The 26209-nt window shown below is 42.2% G+C and overlaps 1 protein-coding gene across 4 annotated transcripts in view; it reads left to right on the top strand.

Moving 5' to 3' along the window:
- DNAJC6 (DnaJ heat shock protein family (Hsp40) member C6) overlaps positions 1–26209 on the top strand; it is a 137983-nt gene that overhangs the window by 74513 nt on the left and 37261 nt on the right. For all 4 annotated transcript variants that reach the window (XM_004762946.3, XM_004762947.3, XM_004762945.3 and 1 more), the window contains exons 2-4: positions 19831–19981; positions 21622–21671; positions 21779–21927. In XM_004762946.3, the coding sequence (XP_004763003.1) occupies positions 19831–19981; positions 21622–21671; positions 21779–21927 (350 nt within the window). The remainder of the gene's footprint in view (positions 1–19830; positions 19982–21621; positions 21672–21778; positions 21928–26209) is intronic.

A 26209-nucleotide genomic window follows, 5' to 3' on the forward strand; every position in this document is an offset into this window, starting at 1 on the left:
TTGTGGGGTCCTTGTAAGGGTGAAATGAATCAGTGTGTGTGAAGCATGTGGCTTAAACCTGGCACATAGGGGAAGCCCAATGAGATCAGTTCCCCCAGGGCTGCCCCATTTCCGTGTACACTTATGCTATACACAGACAGGCTTTCTCAAGGGGTCAGGTGGGGACCGACATCAGATAACAAAAAGCTGTATCAATCACCCTTTTCCATCATGTATAACGGTTCTGTGTAAGCTGGCTGTAATCTCCTTTCCTCCTTTTAGAGAAGGGCACCAAACCTTGATAATACATCCCCTGACCCAAACTTAGACCGTTCTTTGGGTTTTGTAGAGGACACATTGTTCATGATGGTAGGCCACCTGCTTTCAGCCTCTCATGTTATCTCTCCTTCACCAAGACTCTTTTTTGTGGTTGTCGGTGCTCCTCTTTGAAATCTCAAAGCCTGTGAGCTCTGATCATATTATCTGGGATCTAAAAGGCACAGAGGGATACCAGGCACTGCTAATGATTCATCATCTCTCTCAGCCATAGCCTTCTCACAGGGCTGTGACCCTGGGTTTGTTAGCACTAATGTGCTTTTCTCAAAGGGCCTTGACAATGGGCAGGTCTGCAAGGTCTGTAGAATGGTTCTTTGGCGGAAGATGGAAAGCATGATTGCAGGCTGTTTCTTTGAGCTCTTGCTCTTTCCCGTCTTGGGTGCTCTGGCCACCATTCCTGGAATACTTGTGCATGCGGCTGACAAACATGAGAATAGGAGTCCCAGTAGCTGCTGACCCTGAAGATTGTGTGTGCCCGTCGGGTGAGTGCCATTAGGCAGCAAGAAGAGCTAATTTAGGAAAGTGCATGTTTTTTACATTGAAATGTATTTGACATATAACAATATGTAAATTGAACATAGATAATGCATTGATTCGATACATTTATATATTGTAGCATGATTGACATTACAGCAATTGCACCTCCGTTCTGACACATAATTATCATTTCTTTTTTTGTGGTTGAAATAATCATGATCTAGTCTCTTAGCCAGTTGGGTGATTGTAAGACAATATTGTTGTCTGTGTTTACCATACTGCACATTAGATCGCTAGGACTTATTTACTACTTATTGCAACTTTGTACCCTGTAAAGGACATCTCTTCTATCCCCCCACCTTCTAGGCCCTGGTAATCCCATTTTGTTTTCTGTTTTTATGAGTATGGATTTTTTTCTTATTGATTTATTTATTTTTAAAGGTTTATTTATTTGAGAGAGAGAGAGAGAGAGCAGGGGGGAGGGTCAGAGGGAGAGAGAGTCTTAAGCAGACTCTGTGTTGAGCATGGAACCTGACTCGGGGCTCGATCTCATGATCCTGAGATCATGACTTGAGCCAAAACCAAGAGTCAGATGCTTAACCAACTGTGCTACCCAGGTGCCCCTGGCTTTTTTAGATTCTACATGTGAGAAAAGAACATCTTAAGCCACTGCCAACATCCCTTTATATTACCACAAAGCCTTATGGGGGACCATAAGCACACCAAGGCTTTGGCCTTCCTTCCCTGTCAAAGTCTCAGAAGGCAGTTCTCCTTTATTTGTGTCTCCCCAGCTCCTCATCTTTCTGAGTTTTTCCCTTCTGAATGTCTGGTCTTAAAAGATATCCTCAGATCATACCAGAGCAGATATCAGGCCAGGATGTGGCTTCTCTGTTCTCTAGCAGTGCTTTCTGGTTTGACCATTTTCCTTTGTGTCTTAAGCTTTGAACAAATGCATAGGAGGTAGCCTTTCTTCTGTGTACCAAGAAGAACATGGCTTTCACGGAAGACAGACCTGGGGAGGAGCCTTGGCTGTGTGACCATACTTGTGTGTTGGGTCCTCAGTTTGCTCGTGTGTAAAAGGGGGATAGTAAAGCTTATCTGGAAAGGTAACTGTGAAGATTAAATGAGATAATGGTATAACGCTTAGAGTACCAGTTCCCAGCAGTCAGAAGGCGATTAATAAGTGATAGCTAGAGCCATTATCCTTGCAGCACTTCAGAGCAACCGTAGTAAGTTTTAGAGTGAACTGGGGCTCTGGATTTCTTGACAGTTTCAATTGGGCTTGAGTCAGTGTCCTGTTTTGCAATGTTCAGATGTCCTGCTGGGTGCATGGTACAGATAAAAATTAAGCACCGTCTCTGTTCTCACTAAGCTCTTCTTGCTCATTCTCAATATGTCTTGTTGCAACTGCAACAAAAGCATTCCTCCCACCCCTCCCAGTAATTCTAAACAATGGTCCACCCCTTTGCAGGAGTGGTTGCTTTGACCTTCAAACCTCTGGGGACTTGCAGGTCACTCCCTTCCTAGTCTCACCTCCCACCCTCTTAACACACCCTCTCCATCCTCCCAGTGGCCTGAGAAACTGTGTGTGTTGGTTCCAGCACACACCACAGCTTGTGCCTTTGACACATTAGTTACCATCTCAGAGTCCCCTCTTTCTCTTCTACAGAGGATACTAATTCCATCTCTCTGTATTGGGTGAGGATTCATGCCTGTCAGTCTTTGTCCCAAGAGCAGATGGACTCATGCAGACCAGACTGCAGGAAATAGAAGAGACATGCAAGAATCTGCGTCTGCCAGATGCCAAGCAGAGACAGACACCACCCTGAATGCAGGAAGGCCCTGGGTGTACAGTGACTTGTCTGTGCTGTTTGTGGTGCCATTTCTGCCACCTCCAGAAGAGAAGCAACATGGCTCTTTCCTGTCCTCTTTCCCCCTCCAGGCTCCTTATTGTAGTGAATGATGGCAGAGATAGCATGATGATAATGGCACTTCTTACCAAGCATTTCTTATGTACATATGTTTGTGTGTGTGTGTGTGGGTGTGTGTATTGCAGTTAAAATTCTTATCTCAAAATTGAGGTCCAGGGAAGTTACATGGGACCCCTGAGCATATAAAAGACAGGGAAGGTGGTAGAAAGTATGACGGTGGCTCCACCAAAGCTGACTTCAGACTTCAGATGGTAGGGTAACTAGAATGCCAGGGAAATAATCAATTATCTCTCTGTCTCCTAAGCAACACCCAATGTTTGGCTTAGTTGTCACTGGTGTATTTCAGTTATCTTCCTGTGGGTGAAGAAACAGTTCTCAGAAAATGTAATCCAGCTGCCAGTGTAATGCTCAGAATTCAATTAAGTCCATAATTTCCAATTAATGGACCTTCATGCCAAGATTGAGGTCATATCATTAATCTTGCTTTTATTTTAGGATTTCCACTGCCATGATTTACAGCAAAGCTCAGCCAGTCTTGTCAGGATTACTGGAGCATAATTAAGCTAGACAGACAGCTGGGGCAGCTTTTTAATGGTTACTGTGGGAGGCAAGGAGGGACCCCCTTCCTCTGCTTGGTAAGCCTGCCTTAGGCAGCATGGGGCCACATGTAAGGATTTCCAACTGAGGACCATTTCCTGGATGTCTGATCTCTATTTAGTTCAAATTCCCATATGATAAAATCTCCATACAAGGAAAAGATTTCCCTGTCCCAGTTGGTGATTGGTTGTGAGCAGTGTTACAGTTAATTCACTGCTACCTCATACACCTCTGCCTAAAGTTACCATTTGCAAGTCCTAGACAGTAGGCTTTTGCAGATGGTGGATTTAATCTCCATGGTGATTCTGAGGAAAGTATCAGAGGCTTTTCCTTTGCCCAAAGTTTACACAAGTAGCAAGTGGCCTTTCCACTGAGTTGGTGAAAGAACTTGGCAGTTCTAGGTGCAGACCCTTCCTAAGTGCCTGTTTCTCTCTCAAGGTCATTTGCCCAATAGGATCTCCTTCGCTGTCCCCTAGGGGAGTTGGAAGATAGGCATGCCTGGGCGGATGCTATCTATGATGGCCTTCTAGGTGACAGATGCCTTTCTATCATTATCTCATTTAAAATAACCTCATAAGGTGTATTGAAGGAAGATATCAGCTGCCCCCATTTTACAGCTGAGGAAACTGGGCCTTAGAGAGATTCATTAACCTGCCCATTGTTGCCCAGGAAAAAAGGAAGGTCAGTGTCATGAATCCAGATCTGCTTATTTGCAAAGCTTAGGTTCTTTCCATCACATCTTTTGTACCAAATGCTTCTTCCCTTTTCCTGGTTCTCCAGGAGTGCTTATTGTTGAGTTGATATCCTTTGGGATAAGTAGCACATAGAGAGCCATTTATTTATTTATTTATTTAAAGCAGGGGATCCACAGAGAGGTTAGAAACCAACCTATTATCCACCAGTTAAGGGTGTGCCTGGGGAGTTGGCCCATGTCTGTCCTGTGCGAAGCCCAGACCCACGCTGTCTCTTAAGCCTGACCAAGCCCTAAAGCCAACCCCTGTCACAGGCTTTCACTAAATTGGCACAGTGTTGGGTTTTCCCACATGCAAGAGTAGTGGTCAGACCTTTGTGAGAAAGTCTCTCCAAGCCAACTTGATGCCAGGAGCTTTGTCCTTGAGACCAAACAGAGGAGTTGCAGATTTCCTTTGCACTTAGGTGGCAGATGTTCTTCCCAGTGCTTGCTGTGGTTTGGTCTAGTTGCCTTTTTTTTTTTTCTTTGTCTTGATTTGCTTTTTTGTTTGTCCCAGGTTCACCTTCAGAATATGTCTGCATTCCGTGCTGAGTTAGCATTTAGCTGTGTCCTCACTCAGAGGTCACTTAGCATCGTTGAGCATCTTTATGCTTGGCACGACCTAACTCCGGAGGGTCCCCCTAACACATTTATTTGAGAGTTAGGTACCAAGGTACCACTTTGAAATTTTCCTCAGGTGCCCTCAGATGGAATACTGGCTTTTGAAATATGTCCTAAAGGATGTGCGGCCCCTGGGGAATTCCACTTGTCTGAGACAATATTAATCTGCTGTGGGAACAGCTTCTTGGCAATCTGCTGATAACCATTTTTTATCATTTGTTATGTAAGTGTGAGGACCAGTTTCCACAAGCAGTTGTACAGAGAGCAAGTAAAAGTTCTTGCTCTTTAACTTGACCTTCTGGCCAAGCTGGGATCTGAGCCCCCCCGCCCCCCACATTCCTGGTCTCATCTCCCTCCCCCTCTATACACCTGCCACACGCTGCCAGTTTCTCCGCAGGATCTCCTTATTCCCGAACTTGCCTCAGACATATTACTCACCATCTCACAGTGCCCCTTGCTTCCTCATCTGTTTAGTGGACCCTGGAATGCCCATGTCTTGGTGCTCTTAGCAAGGTCCCCAGGACTATCAGAACTGGTGCCCAGTTATGATTCGTTTCCTTTTAAAAAAAGAAAAAAGTATTTATTTATTTGAGAGAGAGAGAGCATGAGTAGGGAGAGGGGCGTGAGGGAGAGGAAGAGAGAATCCTCAAGCAGACCTTCCCACTGAGTGCAGAGCCTGATGCAGGCGGGGATTCCAGATCCTGAGATTATGACCTGAGCCAAAATCCACAGTCAGCTGCTTAGCTGACTGAGCCACCCAGGTGCCCTATCCTTTTCCTTTTTATCTATGTCCCTTCAACCCATTTGCACCCAAACTGCAAATCAAATAGCACCTCTTCCTTAAAGCCTTCTTCCTCCTTCCAGTAACCTGTAGCCCTCTCTTCATACTGGAGACAAGCACTTCTGAACTCCTGTCCACTTTGTACGTACGTATGTAAATAGTATTTGTAAGTCTGAACAAGAAAAAAGTGGCTAACAATTATGGTGCAGCTGTATGAGAGATACTAGAGAAGAACACATTAATGACTTGGAAGACTATTTTTCAGTGTTAAGTGGGAAAAATGGCAGGTCCCACACTGCATATAGTGTGATCGTACTTCTGTGTACATGTACATGGAACATGCAGTATGTACGGGTGCATGTACATAAAAATGCAGAACTGAAAAGGCAAGGATACACGGTTCTCCAAAATGTTAACAGCGACTACTCTTGTTTATTTTTAAAGATTTTATGTATTTATTTATTTGAGAGAGAGAGAGAGAGAATGTGACTGTGAACGGCGGGCAGTGGAGGGAGAGGGACAAGCAGACTCCAAGCTGAGCGTGGAGCCAGATGTGGGGCTCGATCCCAGGACCCTGAGATCATGACCTAAAACTAAGAGTCAAATGCTTAACCGACTGAGCCATGTAGGCATCCTATTTCTTGTTTGTTTTCTTATTTTCTTCTTTGTTTTAATTCTATTTTCTTTGGTTTTAGTGGACTTCAGGTGCAGAGAAGTGAGTTAATCATAAGTGAGTTAACCTGCATAGACCCCCCTCTCTGGTTTGAGTCTGGATTTCTTCTTTTTTCCTCCCTTTTATCCTAATCCCATCCTCATTTCTCAGCCATTTGTTCTCTTTCTAATGTTCTGGATCTTTATGTACCCAACTTTTCCATATTGAATATGACTAATCTCTGTATTACATACATCTTGTATTATTATGTAATTATATATATTTTTATGTTATACGAGATACAATATAACAAAAAGTCTTATCTGTATAACATGTCTGAAACACATATGTAAATCTGAATGAAAACCTTAGAAACTAGAATTCACATCTCTGTCTCATACTGTTTTCCTCCTTCCCTCCCTTTCACCCTCACCATCACATACATACATACATGCAAATGAGAATTTCTCGAGCATTTGTCCTTCCAGCTTTGAAATCCCAGGATTCTTTATTGCACATATTACTTGATCCCTCCCTTGAGCTCTGTGATTCAGGGTATGTGTAGAGTTCTTATTCTGACCTGTCCTGAGTGACTGAGCATGGTCCCTGCTTCTTAGCACAGCACTGCACTTTAGCAGGGAATGGCCATGGCAAGGGAGACAGTCCCATGGGACCAAGGGTAGTATTTTGTGGTGATTCCTATGTTGGTCTTATTTTTTCACAAGCAGTCTGGACTCTGTTCAAGTGTATGGAAATAAGGATGTAAGCTTTGGAGTTAAAGGGGTGTGTGTGTGTGTGTGTGTGTCTGTGCGTACACATCCACATACATATACGTCAAGACTTATCCAGTGTTTACATTTTAAATATGTGAAGTTTATTGTGTTTAAATTTTATAAATGTCAATAAAGCTGTGTTTTTTTTGTTTTGTTTTGTTTTTAAGTTAATCGTAACAGTGTTTGGAGGAAATCATTTTATCTTTCTGGTGCATCTATTTGAGGCATGGGAATACGTCACTAATAATCCCATTGAGTGTTGAAGTGTTATGAGTTTGAGTTTCTTCCTCTCGTGGCCCCAAGCAGGACTTCCACCTCTGTGACCATGTGTATCTGACTGTGCCTGCTGAAATGCAAAAGCATGGGTCTTATCATCAGATTGACGTTTGTGTATCCTAGCTAAGTTATCGGATGTGAACGAATCTGCCTCTTGGAGACAGTTTCCTCATCTGACAAATAAGAGCAAAAATGTCTTCCCCTACTGTGTGGGATAGTGTATGTTTGGAGTGTAGGGCTTACCATGTAGGAAGGCTCCCTTGGCTCTGTGTGTCATCCATGTGTGTTTGTGTAGTATGCAGCGTACACATATTGACCCTGATTTTGTAAACAGCACACAATATCCATCCACGGTAGTTGCTGCTCCTCTTGGGAGCAGTGATTGGATCTTTCTCGAGAAGTCTGCTTGCAGTATCAGCTCCAGAGTCTCTGCCTAGGAAGAGCTAAGAGGAGACAGTCTCCTGGGAAGGGAAGAAGGGGTTGAGAAGCTCCTCTTAGGGCTGCGTTTGAACAACAAAACACTGTGCTTTTATGAGATTCTGTGTTATCTGGCATTTATTTGGGAGGACTGTTAGAATTCTCTTGGCTGCCCTTTGAGGCTTCTTTGGTCTTCCCTCTCCAATAAAAAGAACTGAAATGTTGTAAAGAAGACTTTTGCTTGATTTTTTTTCTTTGTGGTATTTTTAAGCAGGTCCTTTGCTATCTCTGTCCTCCATCACAAACAGGGTCAGATAACAGTAAGGATGTTTTCTCTGTTTCAGGCAAGAAAGCTAGTCATTAAGAGAAATGTCATAGTCCATCTAATGCAATTTAAGCCCTGACCTTTTGGTTAGAGAAGGGAGGAAAAAAATTGATAACCCCTCACTTCCTGGAGTTGAGAGGCCATGTGGAAGACAGAACCCTTCCTGTTTGTTCAGAGTTCTCTTGGGTGCTGATCTGATCTTCTTGCTCAGTAGATTTGATCATTGCTATTCCATAATGGTGAAGCTCTTTATTTGGCTCAAGTGTTGGAGAATAAAGATCTTTCACACTAAAAAAAAAAAAAAAAAAAAAAAAAGATCTTTGACATAGATCTGTTTTTCTGGCATACCATAATTACTCGAAATACTTGTTGAATCAAATTAAGCCATATCCATGTTTCCATTGTTTTATATGAGAGTTTACAGAATAGAATTTGGACTGACAACTGTAGCCTAATTCCAGTGACCCGTGAAGGAACAAAATGTGTTAACATCCATTCGGCTGGAATTTCCCTAGCACCAACCCTATGCCTTGCTTTTATTCTACACAGAGTCAGCTTTGATCTTACTGTAGTCTTCACTTGGATTGCATTTCCCATTCTTTCTCCTCTCATCATTCTTTTCTTTATATCTTGGATTTTTTCCAGGAAAGAGTAGCTAGTGGTGGTTAGTCCTTTAGCTCCTCTTATCTATCTGAAGATAAAAATTTCTCCTTGGTCTTTTTGTAAAGTATTAGTCTTCCATATAATAAAGCTCTTTTTGAGTTTCATGAAATCCCCATCTCTCAAGCAAGCATGCTTAGTGGGTGCTAGAAGGTAACAATGCTGCAATGAGAAATTCAGAGAGGTATGGGGAGACAGCAGAAGCATCTGGTTCATTTGCTGCCTACATTTAGGCAGAGACCAAGTCTCTGCCAAGTTGATCTGCTTGCTCTCTCTCACCATCCCTTCCTTCTTCCCCCTGATTCCTGTATTCTACAACAGCCCAGTTTCACATACATTTATTAAGTGCTTACAGTGTAAAGATATTTTGTTAAGATTTTAGGGGGTTATGAAGAAGTTAAAAGTTGTCCCTGTTTTTGAAGACCCAGACTCATGAGGATTGAGTGTGGTGGATCAGACCACTTATGAATATTTCTTACATAAGTCAGACTGCTCCAAATCCTAGGATGGGAGTGCAAAGTGTGGTTTGAATGGGGCTGTGAGAGACAAAGTTCTTATAAAAGAAGGTAGGGTGAGAGGTGGGTAAGGGCAGAGGCTTTGGATCCAGCCATCCTAGGGTCCCATCTCATTCTGCTATGACTGTTACTAAACTTCATCAAAGCTTCCATTTCCTTAGTAGGACTCCCACCTGCTACTGTGCTTGACGTGAGGTTCTCACTCAGTAGTTTATGGAAACTGTTCAGTAGAGTGCCTAGTTTAGAATATGTGTTTCATAACCTTGGAAAATTCCAGTATAGTTAACATCCAGTGTTATATTAGTTTCAGGTGTCCGTTATTAGTGATTTAGTAATTCTGTACATGACTCAGTGCCCATCATGGTAATGTACTCTTAATTCCCTTCATCTACTTCGCCCATCCCTCTGCTTACCTCCCCTCTGGGAACCATCAGCTTGCTCTCTATAGTTAAGTGTCTGTTTTTCAGTTTGTCTCTTTTGTTCTTTTTCATTTGTTTTATTTCTTAAGGTCCACATATGAGTGACATCATATGGTATTTGTCTTTGTCTGGTATGTTTGATTTAGCATTATACTCTCTAGATCCATGCATGCCATTGCAAGTGACAAGATTTAATTCTTTTTTATGGCTGAGTAAGATTCCATTGTGTGTATACACTACTCCTTCTTTATCCATTTATCTACCGATGGACACTTGGGCTGCTTCCAAAATTTGCCTGTTGTAAATGTTGCTTCAATAAACATAAGGGTACATATGTATTTTTAAATTAGTGTTTTCATATTTGGGCAAATGTTAGTGGAATTACTGGATCATATTGTATTTCTGTTTTCAATTTTTTGAGGAACCTCCATAGTATTTTCCATAGTTGGCTGCACCAGTTTGAATTCCCACTAACAATGCATGAGGGTTCCTTTTTCTAATAGGTGGCCTTTCAAAAATGGTGATGGTGGGGTGCCTGGGTGGCTCAGTCTGTTAATCATCTGCCTTCAGTTCGGGTTATGATCCTGGGGTCCTGGAATAGAGCCCCACTTTGGGCTCCCTGCTCAGTGGAGAGCCTGCTTCTCCCTCCGTCTGCCCTTGCCCCCAGGTTTGTACATTCTCTCTTGTTCTCCCCCACAAATAAATAAATCTTAAAACAAAATAACTATAAGAATGATAAATGAATGTCAAAGAGTTTTAGAACTGGGAGCGGGGGTACTTAGGGAATCATCTAGTTCATTCCCCAGGTTTTATATTCTCAGAGACCATAAGTCTGTGATTCACCAATAGCCACATGGCTCAAGAAGTTGCTGGGGCTGCTTGTCACATTAAAGTCCTGAAGAACGGGTACAGAAATACTGAACATCGTGACTTTATGGTATGTGGAGGTATAACAAAATACTTAATATCTGATAATATAAATTAATATGTAAGCATATATATAAAATGTAAAGTATAGCCCCCTTTTATTCTCTAAACAAATATACCATGCACATGTAACTGCTTAGCAGATGATAATATTTATAACACAAATTATTCTAATTTTTACTTTTCTGTTGATTTTAGACAGTCTTTAGAGTGTTCTTGTCACTAGCTAAATTGTCACCATTTCTGAGCCATCATTTGATGTGGGGAATGGCACCAAATTCTTCCAGCAAATTCCCAGTAAAATTGATTGTGATGCGCTCTAGTACCTTGTTCCAGCCAATGGAGGACTTAACGTGCTGCTGATATTTCAGGGCTGATAGCAGTGCCTCCTGCATGGTTTGGGTCCTCAAAGCCTGAATCATTGTCACCACCTGCTCTGTGACTGGTGCTGAGCTCCTCTGGAACTGGGGGCTGCACACACCCCGGCCTCCATCCCTGTGGTCAGTTTAGCGGTGAGCAGATCTGTCCATGTCTGGGAAGGCTCTGGTGCAATGGCCTGTACTTTCCCAAGTGACTGCTAGTGTTATTAGCTCACACTATCTGCCAAAAAGTACAGAAGTATTTCAGTATTTCAAAAACCAGGACCACTGAATCTGTGTGAACCTGGTTATTAGCCATGCAAGAAACACATAGTGGTTTCTCATACAAGGCACCAGATCACTTCAAGATGAGAAGAGGAAACCCCAGAATTAGGAAGAAGTTCACCTCTGTTCAACATTCAGGATTCTGAACTACTGAAAGGGAGGAGTTTATAGGTGCTGGAGCTGAAGCCTCCGAAAGAGGTTCAGTCCTTGTCCCATCTGGCCTCACCAGCCCTGAATCGGAGCAGCAGGGCCTGTGTTTTCTGAGGCTGCATAACTTTGCTGGAGACAGCCTTTCTCCTAGCTTCATTCTTTTTGTTCCCCAGAGCCACCTGGTAGCTGTCCTTTATTAAGTGCCTGCAGCATACCAGGTGTTATGCTAAGGGCTTACAGAGCATTCTTCATGATTCTCACCATAATCCCATGTGATATACTATTAAGGCTTCCATTTTACAGGTAAGGAAGTCACGACTTCGCTTAGTTACTTAACTTCTGCCTGCTCATCCAGCTGTAGGAGAACTTGAATCCAAATCAGTTCTAGTTGCTTAAAGCCTGTATGTGACTGCAGTGGCTATGTCCTGTTCCCAGCCTCTTGTTGACGTAGGAATGTTTATATTTGTTCGTTTTGATTTACTGTTATTTATTTCTTCTGTGAAATTGTTATTTCTACTTGGATTCTTGGGTATATTGTGGCAGGCAATCGAGTGACTCATTTATACGAGAGCTGAATTTCTAAGAAAATAAACATTTCTGATTGTTTTAGAAAATCACAGTACTTAAAAATCACATTGAAGGTGGGATGCCTGGATGGCTTTGTTGGTTAAGCAACCACCTTTGGCTCAGGTCATGATCCCAAGGTCCTGGGATTGAGTCCTGCATCCGGCTCCTTGTTCAGTGGAAAGCCTGCTTCTTCCTCTACTTGTGTGCACGCACTCTCTCTCTCTCTGACAAATAAATAAATTAAATATTTTTAAAGGTCACATTGGGGGTGCCTGGCTGACTCAGTTGATAGCGCACATGGCTCTTGATCTCAGGTAATGAGTTTGAGCCCCATGGTGGGTACAGAGATTACTTAAATAAACAAACTTTAAAAAAAAAAATCACATTGGGCGCCTGGGTGGTTCAGTCAGTTAAGCATTTGCCTTTAGCTCAGGTCATGATCTCAGGGTCTTGGGATCAAGCTCTGTATCAGGCTCCCTGCTCAGCTAGGAGTCAGCTTCCCCCTCTCTTTTTGCCCTTCCCCACCCCTGATGTGTGCATGCTTGTTCTCTCTCTTTCAAATAAATAAAATCTTAAAAAGAAAAAAATCATGGTGACATGTTTGGTCTCACTTGATCCTTTTGACACCAAAAGGCATGTAGGAAGGTTTTTATTCTCAATTTGTTCCCATTTTACAGAGGGAGAAGAGGTCTGGGAAGAGTACAATATCATACTGAAGGCCACAGACATTTTAGGTAGAAAAATGGCATCTCCAGTCAAGACCTCTCTCCCCAGTGTCCTACTTTTTTCTAAGCTGTCCCGAACTAGGATGTATGAGGAATAAGGTGTAAGCAGCCTTTGATTCTAGAAGCCAAGGCAGTGGGCTTTTTCCTGGCGGATATAGCTATTATCCCCATGTGATCGATTTCTCTAATTGCGGGAAGCCAAGAGCTGAAAAGTCTACTATAAACAAGGAGGATGAAACGTTCTGTGATGATGACACTGGTTCTCTGCTTCGTGCTGAGGGTTGTGGACAAGGGATAGTATTTTCCTTCATTTTTGAAAATGCAGCAGCTAAGAGCCTAGATTGTGGAGCAGCCTGTCTGGGTACAAATTCTGGCTCACTAACTTTGGGACCTGGGGTAGGTCACTGATGTGTCTTTGCTTCAATTTCCTCATATGGAAAATGGGTATCTCCTTCACAGGGTGGTTGTGAAGATTAAATACTACCTATAAAGATTTTAGAGTAGTGCCTGGTACCTCGTTGGCATTCCGTAAGTGTGACTTGTTATTTCTATTTTATATTTATTAAATTGTCTGAATTCTTTCTCTAAACTCAAATAATTTTCCTTTGCAGAAATGGGATTGTAATGCATGTGTGTGTTTTGTATTCTGCTTATTTTCCACTTAGTTCTTTGTCTTGAGCATCCGTACTCTCCTACAAACTGATTTCAGTAGCTTATTATGTAGATTGTTAGAGGTACTCAACCACTTCTCGTACTGTGGAGAAATACATTTATTGTCTCTTGCCATTATAAACAGTACCTCGGTGAACATGTGCTTTGCTAAATCTTTGCAAACCATCCTTTTCTTTTCTTTTCTTCTTTTTTTTAAAAGATTTTATTTATTTGACAGATGGAGATCACAAGCAGGCAGAGAGGCAGGCAGAGAGAGAGGAGGAAGCAGGCTCCCCGCTGAGCAGAGAGCCTGATGCAGGGCTCCATCCCAGGACTCTGAGATCATGACCTGAGCCGAAGGCAGTGGCTTAACCCACTGAGCCGCCCAGGTGCCCCATCAAACCATCCTTTTCTTGTGATGACAGTACTTTATGGAGGAGAATACTTTTTTAGGAGTCATCAAGCAAAATTATCTGCAGCCTAGGGTGTCACAGACACATAGATTATGTGAGCAGTAGGAGCATACATGGAGAATGACCACAGTGCCTCATGGTCAGGCCTTTGTCAACATTTTCCTTCCTCTTTCATAGTGCGTTTCACAGCATTTGGCTTAGGGCTGACAAATCAATAAGATGTTAATGAAAAGTAGCCACACCTACTTTTCCTATCAAGTTAAGGCAGGTAAGACCAGCCTTAACATTACTGCTAGTCTTCTTAAAAACAGATGCTATTCCAGGCTTGATGACTGAGCCACCCGGGTAAAACAGATTCTATTCCAAATAACCATCAAATCACCTCCAGTCTCTTTTGGAATGGAGCGTGATACAAATACAGAGCAAATAGCTAACTCACAGTCCAGTGGGAAGCAGAGAATCTCTCCCAGGAGATACAAACATTGTATCGCTCTGCCAGCTGAGAACTAGTCAGGCTCTACCTGTGGTGAGTTCCCATGACTTGAGAAGGATAGGAGGCTGTGTCTTGTCTCCTAAATTAGGAATCCCAGCAAAAACTTGTACATTACATCCTGAGAAATGACACTGGCACAGGGTTTTCTAGTGCTTGCCTTTGGTGCGCTTTGATTTTAAAATGACAAGACAACGGCTCCTGGGGGCTCAGTTGATTAAACATCTGCCTTCAGCTCAGGTCATGATCCCAGGGTCCTGGGATCGAGTCTTACAATGGGTTCCTACTCAGCAGGGAGTCTGCTTCTCTCTCCCTCAAGTAAATAAAATCTTTAAAAAAATAAAATAAAATGACAAGACATCATAGAACAAGAATCTACCTGGAGCCTTTGATGCATACGTGGCTTTTTCTTTCTCTTTGGATGGTGCTCTCGTGTTCCATCAACTCTGACTTCCCCACTCCCGCCTTCTAAGACCTACAAATCCCTGAAGACCCTTTGCTAAACTTGGTGTGTGTTCTCACTAGCTGCCATACAGTCAGAGCATTTAGAAATATGTCCGAGGTGGCAAAGTTTGGATTCCTAAGAATGCTTGTCTTTTCAACCAGCTAGTGCAGGAGTTAGAAAACTTCTATAAAGGGTCAAATACAAATCCTTTAGACTCTGTGGGTCATCGGGTCTGTCACAAGTACTCAACTCTGCTGCCTTAGCATGAAAACAGCCATAGACAACGTGTAAAGAAATGAGTGTGGTTGTATTCCAATAAAATTTTACTTACAGACCTTGAAATTTGACCTTCAAATCATATTCATCTTATTAAACATTTTCTTCTTTTGACTTTTTTCAATTATTTAAAAGTGTAGAAGCCATCCTTGTTTCATAGACTGTACAAAAATAGGCAGCAGACTGGATTTGGCCTGTGACATTTGTCAGCTCCTGACCTGCAACAGCCATTATTTTTCTCCTACGTATTACTTTCTGACTGGCCCGTTTCCCTCTGTGCTGTGTCATGGTTTTGAAGCCTCTCTGTCCTTTCCCTCAGCTGAGATTCATATAGCTTTTGGAGAATCTATGCTTCTGCCCCTGTTGTAGCTCATCAGGGAAAACCAGAAGACAGACAGACTCTGAGAAATGGTTCTGGTTTTTGCAGGGCTCCAAGGTTCTAATGAACAGTGCATGCTGCCTTAGAGATGGCGAGAGTCTGATTTTTAGATAATCATGGATATTTATAGCCTTTTAATAGGCTGGTACCATGGAGTTCTGTTCCAGCACAAAATCGAGAGTCACAGAGAGGCCTGAATAATCAATTCGATGTCATCTCTTAGAAGAGTGGTACATAACAAGGGTATTCAGGCTAAAGTGGAAACTTGGAATAGAAATGGGGGAAGTATAAACATTTGTACCACCCTGTTCCCAATATATTTAAAATGAAAACACAGTACAGATTTTTTTTTAAAAGATTTTATTTATTTATTTGACAGACAGAGATCACAAGTAGGCAGAGAGGCAGGCAGAGAGAGAGAGGAAGGGAAGCAGGTTCCCTGCTGAGCAGAGAGTCCAACACGGGGCTTGATCCCAGGACCCTGAGATCATGACCTGAGCTGAAGGCGGAGGCTTTAACCCACTGAGCCACCCAGGCACCTCCACAGTACGGATTTTTATGTGAGGCTGTGTTTAAAGCGAAGCAATATGCCCTATGTCATCGGGAAACAGAACCTGAAAGGACATTCTCAGATCCGTGGTTCTAGCCCTAATCTGTGGGGCTGCCCTTCAAACTGATTCCTGGCATCTTGTGAAACAGTGGGGCAACCCAGGTTGTCTTTCGACATCATGAGGTTGGTTTGGTTGGTCTGACAGATGCATTGATTTATGGGAGTGTTTATTGTGGGAACATCTGTTGCCGAGAGCAGCCAGATGAAAGGCATACAGGTGGGAGGTGGAGGAGAGCAAGGACTAGGAGAGGGGTGGTTGTGCTTAAGTTAGGCAGGTGGGGACCATCCCAAGGACAGTTGTTAGAATGGAGCTGATGTGGAGCTGTAGAACAGTGGGAAATGGTAAAAGTATCCTAGGCTTTGCATTGTATAGATCTGGACTTGAGTCTCCAGCTCTGCCCCTGGTTAGCTCAGGTTTTAGGTGAGCTCTTCCCTTCTTTGAGCTGCATTTCTTCATCTATAGCATGGAAATTATAATAAACACCCTTCTTCTTTCCACCTGTGTGAAACTGCTAACATAGACATCCCAGTGAGTTCCTGGTACGTAGGAGAACCCAGTCAGTGGTAGACCTTATTCATGTTGTCCACGTGTCCGTTCATTTGTTTGTTCACCAGCGTTGATTGTGCTTTGCAGTTTGTAATAGAGCCGTCTTTTCGAGTAGATGCCTAATGGTGACTTAGGCCTAAAGCATCTTGGGATCAGGATGAAAGTACATGGTAGTCAACATGTATTTATAGGCATGTGTGTGAGCTTCCAGATGCCACATAGGAAGTTAGTGGGAACCTGAAGTGTGATCTAAAGAACACAACTGCCTGGCCAATAAACACAATACAAGATACACAACTCAGTAATTGGGGAAAGCACAAAACAAGACCAAAGTGAGATACCACTTCACACTCACTGGATTGGTAAAAGTTTTTCAAGTCTGACAATACCAGATGTTGTATTGCATTGCTAGTAGGAGTGTAGACTGATAGGACTGCTTTGGGAAATGATTTGTCAATATCTGGAAACCTGAAAATGTGCATATCCTTCTTACTGACAATCTACTCTTAAGTGTAACCTAGAGAGAACTTCCTCTGTATAATCAAGGCAATGTGTTCATAACCACATAGTTCTAATAAACGACCTTAGTGTCCATCAGTGGGGTAATGGATCATACTTTGAGTTAAAGTTACAGGTGGCACCATAAGAGATGAATTTTTAAACCGTGGTGAGTGAAAAAAATAAAATTGCAGACAGAAAAACATTTATATACAGCTTTAAAACATGGAAAACAACATTAATGTATTGCTTATGGATATCTGGATATAGTGTATTGCTTATGTAATAAATGTTAAATTACTTGGAATGATATATATGAAAATCAGAACAGTATTATGGAAAGAAAGAGGGACATGATGGAAGGGTTGCCTAAGTCTCAAATCCCATTTACTCACTAGCTGTGTTCCCTTAGACAAGCTCCTTGAGCTCTGTGCCTCAATTTTTTGGATCTATGAAAGAAAATAATAATAGTATCTGCTTCATAGGTATGTTTTGAGGATTAAATGAGTAAATATAGGCAAAATGCTTAGAATAATACCCAGCAGATAGTAAGTGCTATAAAAGTGTTAGTAATTATAGTTTTTATTATACACATCTTTTATCTTTTGTTGATTTTTAAAAATCTTGAATATTGCGATTTTTCATTTATAAGTGTTTCAGTATTTACTCCAGTAGGTGAGGACTGTTGTTGAACATAACTACAACATCATTATTACTCCTAAAAAAGTAACAGTAAATCCTTAATATCAAATACTCAGTAAGTGCTCAAATTCTGGTTTTCCTGTTAATGTGATTAATTTTTTATTGTTTGGATTAAGTTCCAAACAAGATCTACACATTCTGCTTGGTTGACTTGTCTTTTAAGACATTTTAATCTATAGATTCCTCCAACTTTCCTTTTTTGCAATTTTTTTAGCTTTGTTGAGGTATAATTGATATGCAAAATTACACACATTTAATGTATACATTCTGATGACTTCAAACATATGCAGATACTTATGATGCTGTTACCACAATCTCTAAAAATTGTGTGCTCTATCTCCTTAACATAGTTTAAAGTGTGTTAAAATATTGCAATTTTTTGAAAAAGAAGAGATGTTATCATATCACTGAAAAGTAAACAAAGATTGAGAATATTGACATAGGGGGGCACCTGGGTGGCTCAGTGGGTTAAAGCCTCTGCTTTCGGCTCAGGTCATGGTCCCAGGGTCCTGGGATCAAGCCCCACATCGGGCTCTCTACTTGAGAGGGAGCCTGCTTCCTCCTCTATCTCCTCTGCTTACTTGTAATCTCTGTCTGTCAAATAAATAAATAAAAATATTAAAAAAAAAAGAATATCAACATAAGAAGTTCAGGATGTGGCATTATAGTAGTTAGCTACAATCTATTGACCCCCAGATATATTAGGTACTATACTAATAGTTTTATATGCACTCATTTAACCTTTCCCTATGAAGAAGGCACTATTTTTATCCCGATTCTACAGTTAGGAAGAAAGAGGCTTATGAAAACTGTTACTTTCCAAGGTCACACAGTTAGAAGTAGCAAGGCTGGGCTAGAACCCAGGTGAAAATGGCTCATGCTCTTGCCTGCTGGGCTGGATAGACTACCTAGCCATTGTTCATGCTAGCCTCCTCCACACAGGCTCCTACTTTCTTCCTGTATCAACCTTTATAAGCGGAGTTGTGCCGTGGGAAGGAACATTCGCACAGTGGGAATTGGGGCACTTGTAATAATAAAGGGTTATTGGTCTCTCGTGTTACATATTCATCAAAGGTCAGCTGGGAGTTCTGCTACATAGCTTCTTACTCCAGGACCCAGGAGTACAGCCCTGATCTTAAACCCTGCCAGTTGCTGGGGCAAAAAAAGAGAGGGACAGAGACATACAGAGGGAATGGGAACTATGGAGAGTTTCATACTCAGAGTTAAATGCTCTATCCTGAAAGCGACACACAATACCTCCATACACATACCATCAAATACCAGAGACTAGAGCAGTGGTTTTCAACCAGAGGTAATTTTGCCCCTCCCCCCAGGGAATATGTGCCAACACATTGGACACAATGCCAACACATTGGAGACAATGTGTTGTCACAGCTGGCAGCAGTGGGGTGCTCCTGGTGCTATCTAGTGGCTAGGGGCCAGGACGCTGCTAAATACCCTACAGTGCACAGGGCAGCGTCCCATCCCCGACCCCCCCACCCCCCAGCAAAAAAGAATTTGGCCTTAAATGTCAGTAGGGCCAAGATTGAGCAACTTGGCTAGAGCTAACCGCAAGGGACCAAAAAGTATAATTTTGTGAATCTGTAAGGAAGGAAAAACTGGAATACTTGACAAATAACACTAATAATCACTGTGCATCCTAAAAGCTGTTACAAAGGCCCCGAGGAAGCTATTTTCCACAATGGCAGTGAAGATGAGTTGGAGGGATAGGCATGGGATGAGCCTTCTAACACAGTCAGCTCCAACCAAGGACAGAGGAGGCCGCTGGACCCACTTCTAAGATGCCCTTCCTCTGATGAGGCATTGTCTGAAAGAAATATAATGTGGGCTATGGGTACAATTAAATTTTTTCTAGTATTCACATTAAAAAGCAAAAAGCAGGTGAAATTAATTTGATAGTATCGTCTATTTAACTCAGTATATCTGAAATACTGCCGTTTCAACATGTTATCAATATAAAAAGTATTAACAAGATATTTTACGTTCTTTTTTTTGCGTCATCTTTGAAATTTATTGTGTATTTCATACAACACATCTCAACTCGGCTAGCCATATTTCAAGGGCTCAGCAGGCGCCAGAGGCTAATAGCGACAACCCTGCGAGCTTTCTGTGCCTGGGACAGCATGGCGCTTGGCTGGGTCTCTGAGGCCCGGCAGCACGGCTGGAGCCCTGAGTCAGTAAGTTCTGAGAGTGGGCATCACTTGCAGGAGCGTCTGCCCCGCTGTGCCTGTGCTTGAGGGACGAAGAGAGACTGCATAGTGTGTAGCTCACCTCCACTTCTGTCGTGCCTTTGCAGGTGCCTCATCTCCAGACATGGAGCCCAGCTACGGGGGAGGTCTCTTCGACATGGTGAAAGGAGGTGCAGGACGGCTCTTCAGTAACCTGAAGGACAACCTGAAAGACACCCTCAAGGACACATCTTCCCGAGTCATACAGTCTGTTACCAGGTACGCACATTCTTTGTTTCAAGTTTTTTTTTTTTTTAATTTATTTGACAGAGAGAGAGAGATCAGAAGTAGGCAGAGAGGCAGGTGGGGGTGGGGGAAGCAGGCTCCCCACTGAGCAGCAAGCCAGATGTGGGGCTCGATCCCAGGACTCTGGGATCATGACCTGAACCGAAGGCAGAGGCTTTAACTAACTGAGCCACCCAGGTGCCCCTAGGTATGTGCATTCTTGCTGGCTGAGTTCATGGATCCCCATGCCCCTCAACGACCTGGTTACCTGCCAGCTGCTTTTCTGGCTCAAGGACTGACCGTTGTGTGATGTAATTGCATGGAACCTGATCGACCAAGCAATGTCATTGAAGCCATCACGTTGAGGCCTTCAGAAGCAACAAGCACAGGCACAGATGGCTCAGCGCATTACCTTAAAATATAGTGGTTGCCATCCCTGTCTTGTGAGTCCAGCATCCTGGGTCCTCATGCATTATCTGCCCTTGTTAATTAACCACGTGACCTAGGCAACTTAATTAGCCTCTCTGAGCTTGACTTTTATACTCTAATAGGATTCATGTCACTGGTTGGTTTGAGAATTAAACAAGGTAATAATGCACATGTAACCTGAAAACAATACTTATGGATTATAATTGAAACAATTATTTTTTGTATCTTAATGGCTCTTTGAACATTGTTTAATGGAGGAAATTTCCTACCCTTCTACTGTATGAAAATTCTTACAAGCAGGTCATATGAATTGTTTTTTATTTGTAGGTATTAGAAAATTCTAGGGTTGCTTTAAATTACAGTATGCATTTTTTTATTATTAGCATATAATGTATTATTTGCCCCAGGGGTACAGGTCTGTGAATCATCAGTCTTACACAATTCACAGCACTCACTATAGCACATACCCTCCCAAATGTCCATCACCCAGCCACCCTATCCTTCCTCTGCACACCCCCAGCAACCCTCAGTTTGTTTGGTGAAATTAAGAGTCCCTTAGGGTTTGTCTCCCTCCCGATCCCATCCCATTTCATATTTTCCCTTCCTACTCCTCATGACCACCGCCCCCTGCCCTACCTCTCAAATTCTTCATATCAGAGAGGTCATATGATAATTGTCTTCCTCTGATTGACTTATTTCAGTATGCAGTTTTTAATCAAAAATGCACATGTCAAGTCCAAAATATTAATCAACATTTTAACCTTTGTTCAGAGGTAAAAATTTATCCCTTACCTGCAATCCCCAGCTAGGGCCTGGCGGGCAGAGAAAGGATGTTCCTTGTTTCTCCGTCCCTTCCTTCCTTACCCTCCAGCTGCCCAGACTTACAGGAGATAGTCACACGTAGGCAAAGAGGCTGGAATAACCCATGTTAATGAATAAGCAGTGGTTTCTATTCTTAGATTGATTGTGCTCGTGAAGTGTCATCTACAAAGGGTACTGGGTACATCAGTTAGAGGGTAGATTTACACTCCTGCGGGTGTGGGTTGCTGCTCTCAGCGATTGTTCTTTGTTAGACAGAAGGCCTTGAGGGCGGTCTAAATGCCTACTGGATGCAAGTGTCCAAGTCAATAACGTGCAAGTGAATGAGAGAGGGGAGTCCTGGCATATTTGGATGATTTTAATGAGCACCCTTTCCTTGCTTTTAGCTACACGAAGGGAGATTTAGACTTCACTTATGTTACCTCCAGAATTATTGGTAAGTTCCTCGTTTAATAACTGCTTAGTAGCTCAGCTTACAAGTGACTCCCCATGTTGACAGCAAACCTGTTGAACCTATCTCTCTCTCTCTCTGATCCCTGCCAGTGATGTCCTTTCCTCTGGACAATGTTGACATAGGATTCAGGAATCAGGTTGATGACATCCGAAGCTTTTTGGATTCCAGACATCTTGACCACTACACGGTGTACAATCTGTCACCCAAGTCTTACCGAACTGCCAAGTTTCACAGCAGGGTAAGGAGTTTAAGCGCTGGGATCACATGGTTTGCAGACATAACAGGGTATTTTTCCCTTTAAGAGCTATCCTCAAAGCTTTGGTCCTCAGACCCCCAAAGCCGATTAACTATATTCTCCAGGCACTTCTAGCCACAAAGTGTTTATTAGGCTGTTATGAAATATTTTGAAGATTTTCCTTGGGTAAGGACATTTACAGGAATGAGATACCATATAATTTGGAGTCTCAAATCACTTATGGCTGGTTGTTCAGTTGTTAGGGCACATTGCTGTGAGGCTCAGTTGGAGATGGAACTGCTATGTAGGGCAGTTGACAACCCTTATACTGTAGCACTAATCATGCCTTTAACCACTCCTTCTTCCTACTTTGGGCACCATGATGAAGCAGCGGTGCTAGACTGGTAGACACCAGCGTTCGTGGAAATAGCTCTCTGACATTCAGTAAAGGTGCTTCTTTCATGGTAGAGGACAACACACAGGCAGTCTACCCTGTAGGTGTGGTAGTACTATTACTCATATTTGGAGCTTTTACACCCCGTCTTCTGAGGTAGACGGGGACCTGGGACACAGAGAAGTGGTGACTTGCCCAAGACCATACCACTTGTAGGTGGTTTTAGGCTTGTGTTCTTAACTATTACTCTGGGCCGACAATATTACTGGAGAAAGCTGGCTTATCCTTCGAAGGAGCTTTTTGAATGAGGCAGAAAAATATTTCTAGTTTCTGGCTGGTGAAGCCACAAGTGCTGGCTCAGGTTTGAATCTGATGCAGAGTTTGATATTTCTGGCCACGGAATTCTTTTTTTTTCTTTTTTTAAAGATTTATTTATTTATTTGACAAAAATCACAAGTAGAGAGGCAGGCAGGCAGAGAGAGAGAGGGGAAGCAGGTTCCCTGCTGAGCAGAGATCCCGATGCGGGGCTTGATCCCAGGACCCTAAGATCATGACCTGAGCCAAAGGCAGAGGCTTAACCTGCTGAGCCACTCAGGCATCCTGGCCATGGAATTCTTGAGTGACTCACTAAATGAAGGCTTTTTCTCTCTCAAGAACATCTTCAAATATTTTTATTTAGCCTTAGATATGATTGGTTTTGTAAGTATGTCTGAGTCTATTAATAAATAGAAAGGATTTTCTACACAGTGGACACTTTTAAGAGTGCAAATTGATTTCAAATAAACAAAACATTAGTTGGTTGTCCATATGGTGTATCCAGGACCTCAGCCTTGATGCTGGAACACATTTTGCCCCAAATTTCAGTTGCCATTGATCATCTCTGGGTTTCAATTTCTGGATCTGTAAAAAACACAAGAAGTTTGGTCTCTATGTTCTCTAAGACCTGCCTTAATGTTCAATAAGATAGGAGAGGGTTTTGCTAAGGACTTTCTTTTCTCTGAGTGTTCCTGGAATAGGCAAGAGAAAACCCGTTGAATCTCAAATTTAGTGAGCAGCAAAACCACCTGGAGTGCTAGTCAAACCCAGGCCCCGTATTTCTGATTTCATCAGGACTGGAGAGTCGTGGGAGTCTGCACTGCTAACAGCTTTCTGGGTGCTGTTCCTGTTTGCCCTGGGGACCGCTCTTCAGAAGCAGTGATAAAACCATTTTGAAGCAGTTAGGTCTAAATTGCCATTCTCTAATGGAGATTTTAAATGCAGCTTTTAAAAATCCCCTATAATTAACTGCCTTTCCAACTCTTCTTCCATCTATTACCTAATTCAGAGTAAGTGAATTAACATCAAACAAAAATGTAGGTAGATATTCTGTTTCTAACTCGGATGCAAATCTTTTGATTTTTTTCTTATTTGGAGACTCTGTCAGTGTCATCATTTTCATAACTGAAGGACTATCATAGACATTTTATTTGATCTTGAAAGATCTGTAATGGTCTGGAAAAATTTTGCTCTGAAAGTAAATAAAGATATACCATTATAGAAGCATTCATAGGATGAGGTTGTCTCTTTGTGTCGGATTTGTAAAAGCAATCTCTATAAATGTATTTTTAAAAAGGTATCTATTAGTATAATTACATATTTTGTGACCAGTCTTAACAGTGTTACCACAAGACCAGGACTTACATATTGAGCATCGGTCCTGGGCTGTTCTTGTTTGCCCTAGAAGAACAGGAGGTATGTTTAGCTTTTTGCCACCTAGAACAGTGGCTGGCTTGGCTAACACACGGTTCTCAGAAGAATGAATGTTCGAAGAATTATTAAACACATAGATATAAAATAAATATTTGGTTCTTTTTCTCGAGACACTTAAGCCTAGCTGGAAAGAGAAGGCAGGGGATGTCTGGGTGGCTCAGTCAGTTAAGTATCTACCTTCAGCGCAGGTCATGAACCCAGAGTCCTAGTATAGAGCCCCACATTGAGCTCCCTCTCAGGAGAGTGTCTGCTTCTCCCACTGCCTTCTGCTCCCTCTGTTTGTTCTCTTTTTCTCTGACAAATAAATAAATAAAATCTTTAAAAAAAAACAAAAAAGAAAAAAAGAAAAGAAAGCGTAGCCAAAACATGCTAAGGACAACTGCAAATAGTATTTTAATCTTAGCTCTGTTTGAGATTTGACTACATCTCTTTTCAAGCCCTCAGTCCTTTTTCTCCCCAGCACTAATACCACAAATTGATTTCCATCTCATTGTTGCATTACTTAGGAAAAGTTTTTTTTTTTTTTGGTTCTCATCTCTCAGGGCATGAGGGCTAGACCTATTTCTTCCTCCTTCCAATACAGTAGAGTGTTAGGTGTGCAATTAAATCTTATTTTAACAAATATGGATGGCACAAGGTGCCTGACTAGCTCAGTCAGTAGAGCATGTGACTCTTGATCTCAGGGTTGTAAGTTTAAGCCCCACGTTGGATGTAGAGATTACTTAAAAATAAAATCTTTAAAAAGTGAAAAAAAAAAGTAGTGTAGATGGCAGAGTCTTCCATAAATTCCAGTGTTGGAAAAGACCAAATATGAGACTGGTTTTATTTACAGACTCAAAGAAGTCCAGTTCTGTGTATATCTGAACTCAGTCACTTTACATTTTAATTATGTGATGTGTGTTTGGGGAGATGCATGGTGGTGGCAGAGCGGCTGTTTCCAGGAAGATTTCACTTTGCTGAGGGGAGTCATTTTGTATTGTGAATAGCTTTCATGCTTAGAAGCCACGTGGTTTGATAGGAATCATAGGAGATGATCAACTAGTGGTTTTCTTAGTATTTGCATGTGGAACAGAACATTAGAAAAGGACTTAGTTTGGTCTCCATGTTGACAGAGGCCCCAACTCAAAACAGTACTTGTCAGAGTGCCCCACTTTCAAAGGGGAGTGCTAGAATGCCTATTCAGAACCGCGCAGGAGGTACTGAACAGCAGTTCTCTTACTCTTCGTAGCCAGTTTCCACCTTGAGGAAATAAAAATGACCAGTGTTGACACTAAAGTCCTGGAGACCAAGGAGATGCATTATCTAAACCAGGTGTTCCTAATCTGAGTTAAAGAAATGCAAGTCCTCTGTGTATCTAGACCCATGGATGGGCTTCAGAGAGTTTAACCAACTCTTCCATTCCTTTTTTCCTCCCTCTCTCTCTCCCTCCCTCCCTTCCTCTTTTGATAGTAAACTATACATGACATAAACATATACCATTTCAACCACGGCTAAGAATACAGTTTGATGACATTGAACACATTCACAGTGCTGTGTAACCATCACCACTGTCTAGCCCACACCCTCTCCAGCATCTCCCAAATAAACACCCATCTACTCTGTGGGTGTGTGTACACTGATTCATTTTCTGCACACATTTACAGCTCTGCTCAGAATATCAGGGACCACCACTTTATACACTGCTTTTGGCAACAGATGGAAAACTGGATGAATGGATACTAAGTTGAGGCTGGCCCTAAAGTTCTTACATGCTGATAGTGCTCCACTGCTGCTCTGAGTGTCCTCCCTCCCCTGTTCAGCCAGGTAGAAAAGTATGCTGAAGGAGCCCCGAAAGGAGCATAAATCATCATCATCATCATCATCATCCCAGGTTCCTTTAAAATCTTTCTTCATTTTGACTATTTCTAAACTACATGATCTTGTAGGACTTCTTTTGAGAACAAATTGATTTTGGGGAAATATGCTACCAACTTGAACTTCATAAAGATCAATCTTTTGTTTGTTTCTTTATTCATTTCCTTCCAGAACTCACCAAAGAGGTCACCGTAGCTCTCAGGTGTTTTGGTTTTGGTTCATGAGAAGGGTTGGCCATAGAGGAGTGATTTTACAGCTTCTACTTCATCTCTCCCTCTGCCACCAGTC

The sequence above is a fragment of the Mustela putorius genome, unplaced genomic scaffold, assembly GCF_011764305.1.
Source record: "Mustela putorius furo isolate JIRA1106 unplaced genomic scaffold, ASM1176430v1.1 tig00003853_pilon_pilon_pilon, whole genome shotgun sequence".
Lineage (NCBI taxonomy): Eukaryota > Metazoa > Chordata > Mammalia > Carnivora > Mustelidae > Mustela > Mustela putorius.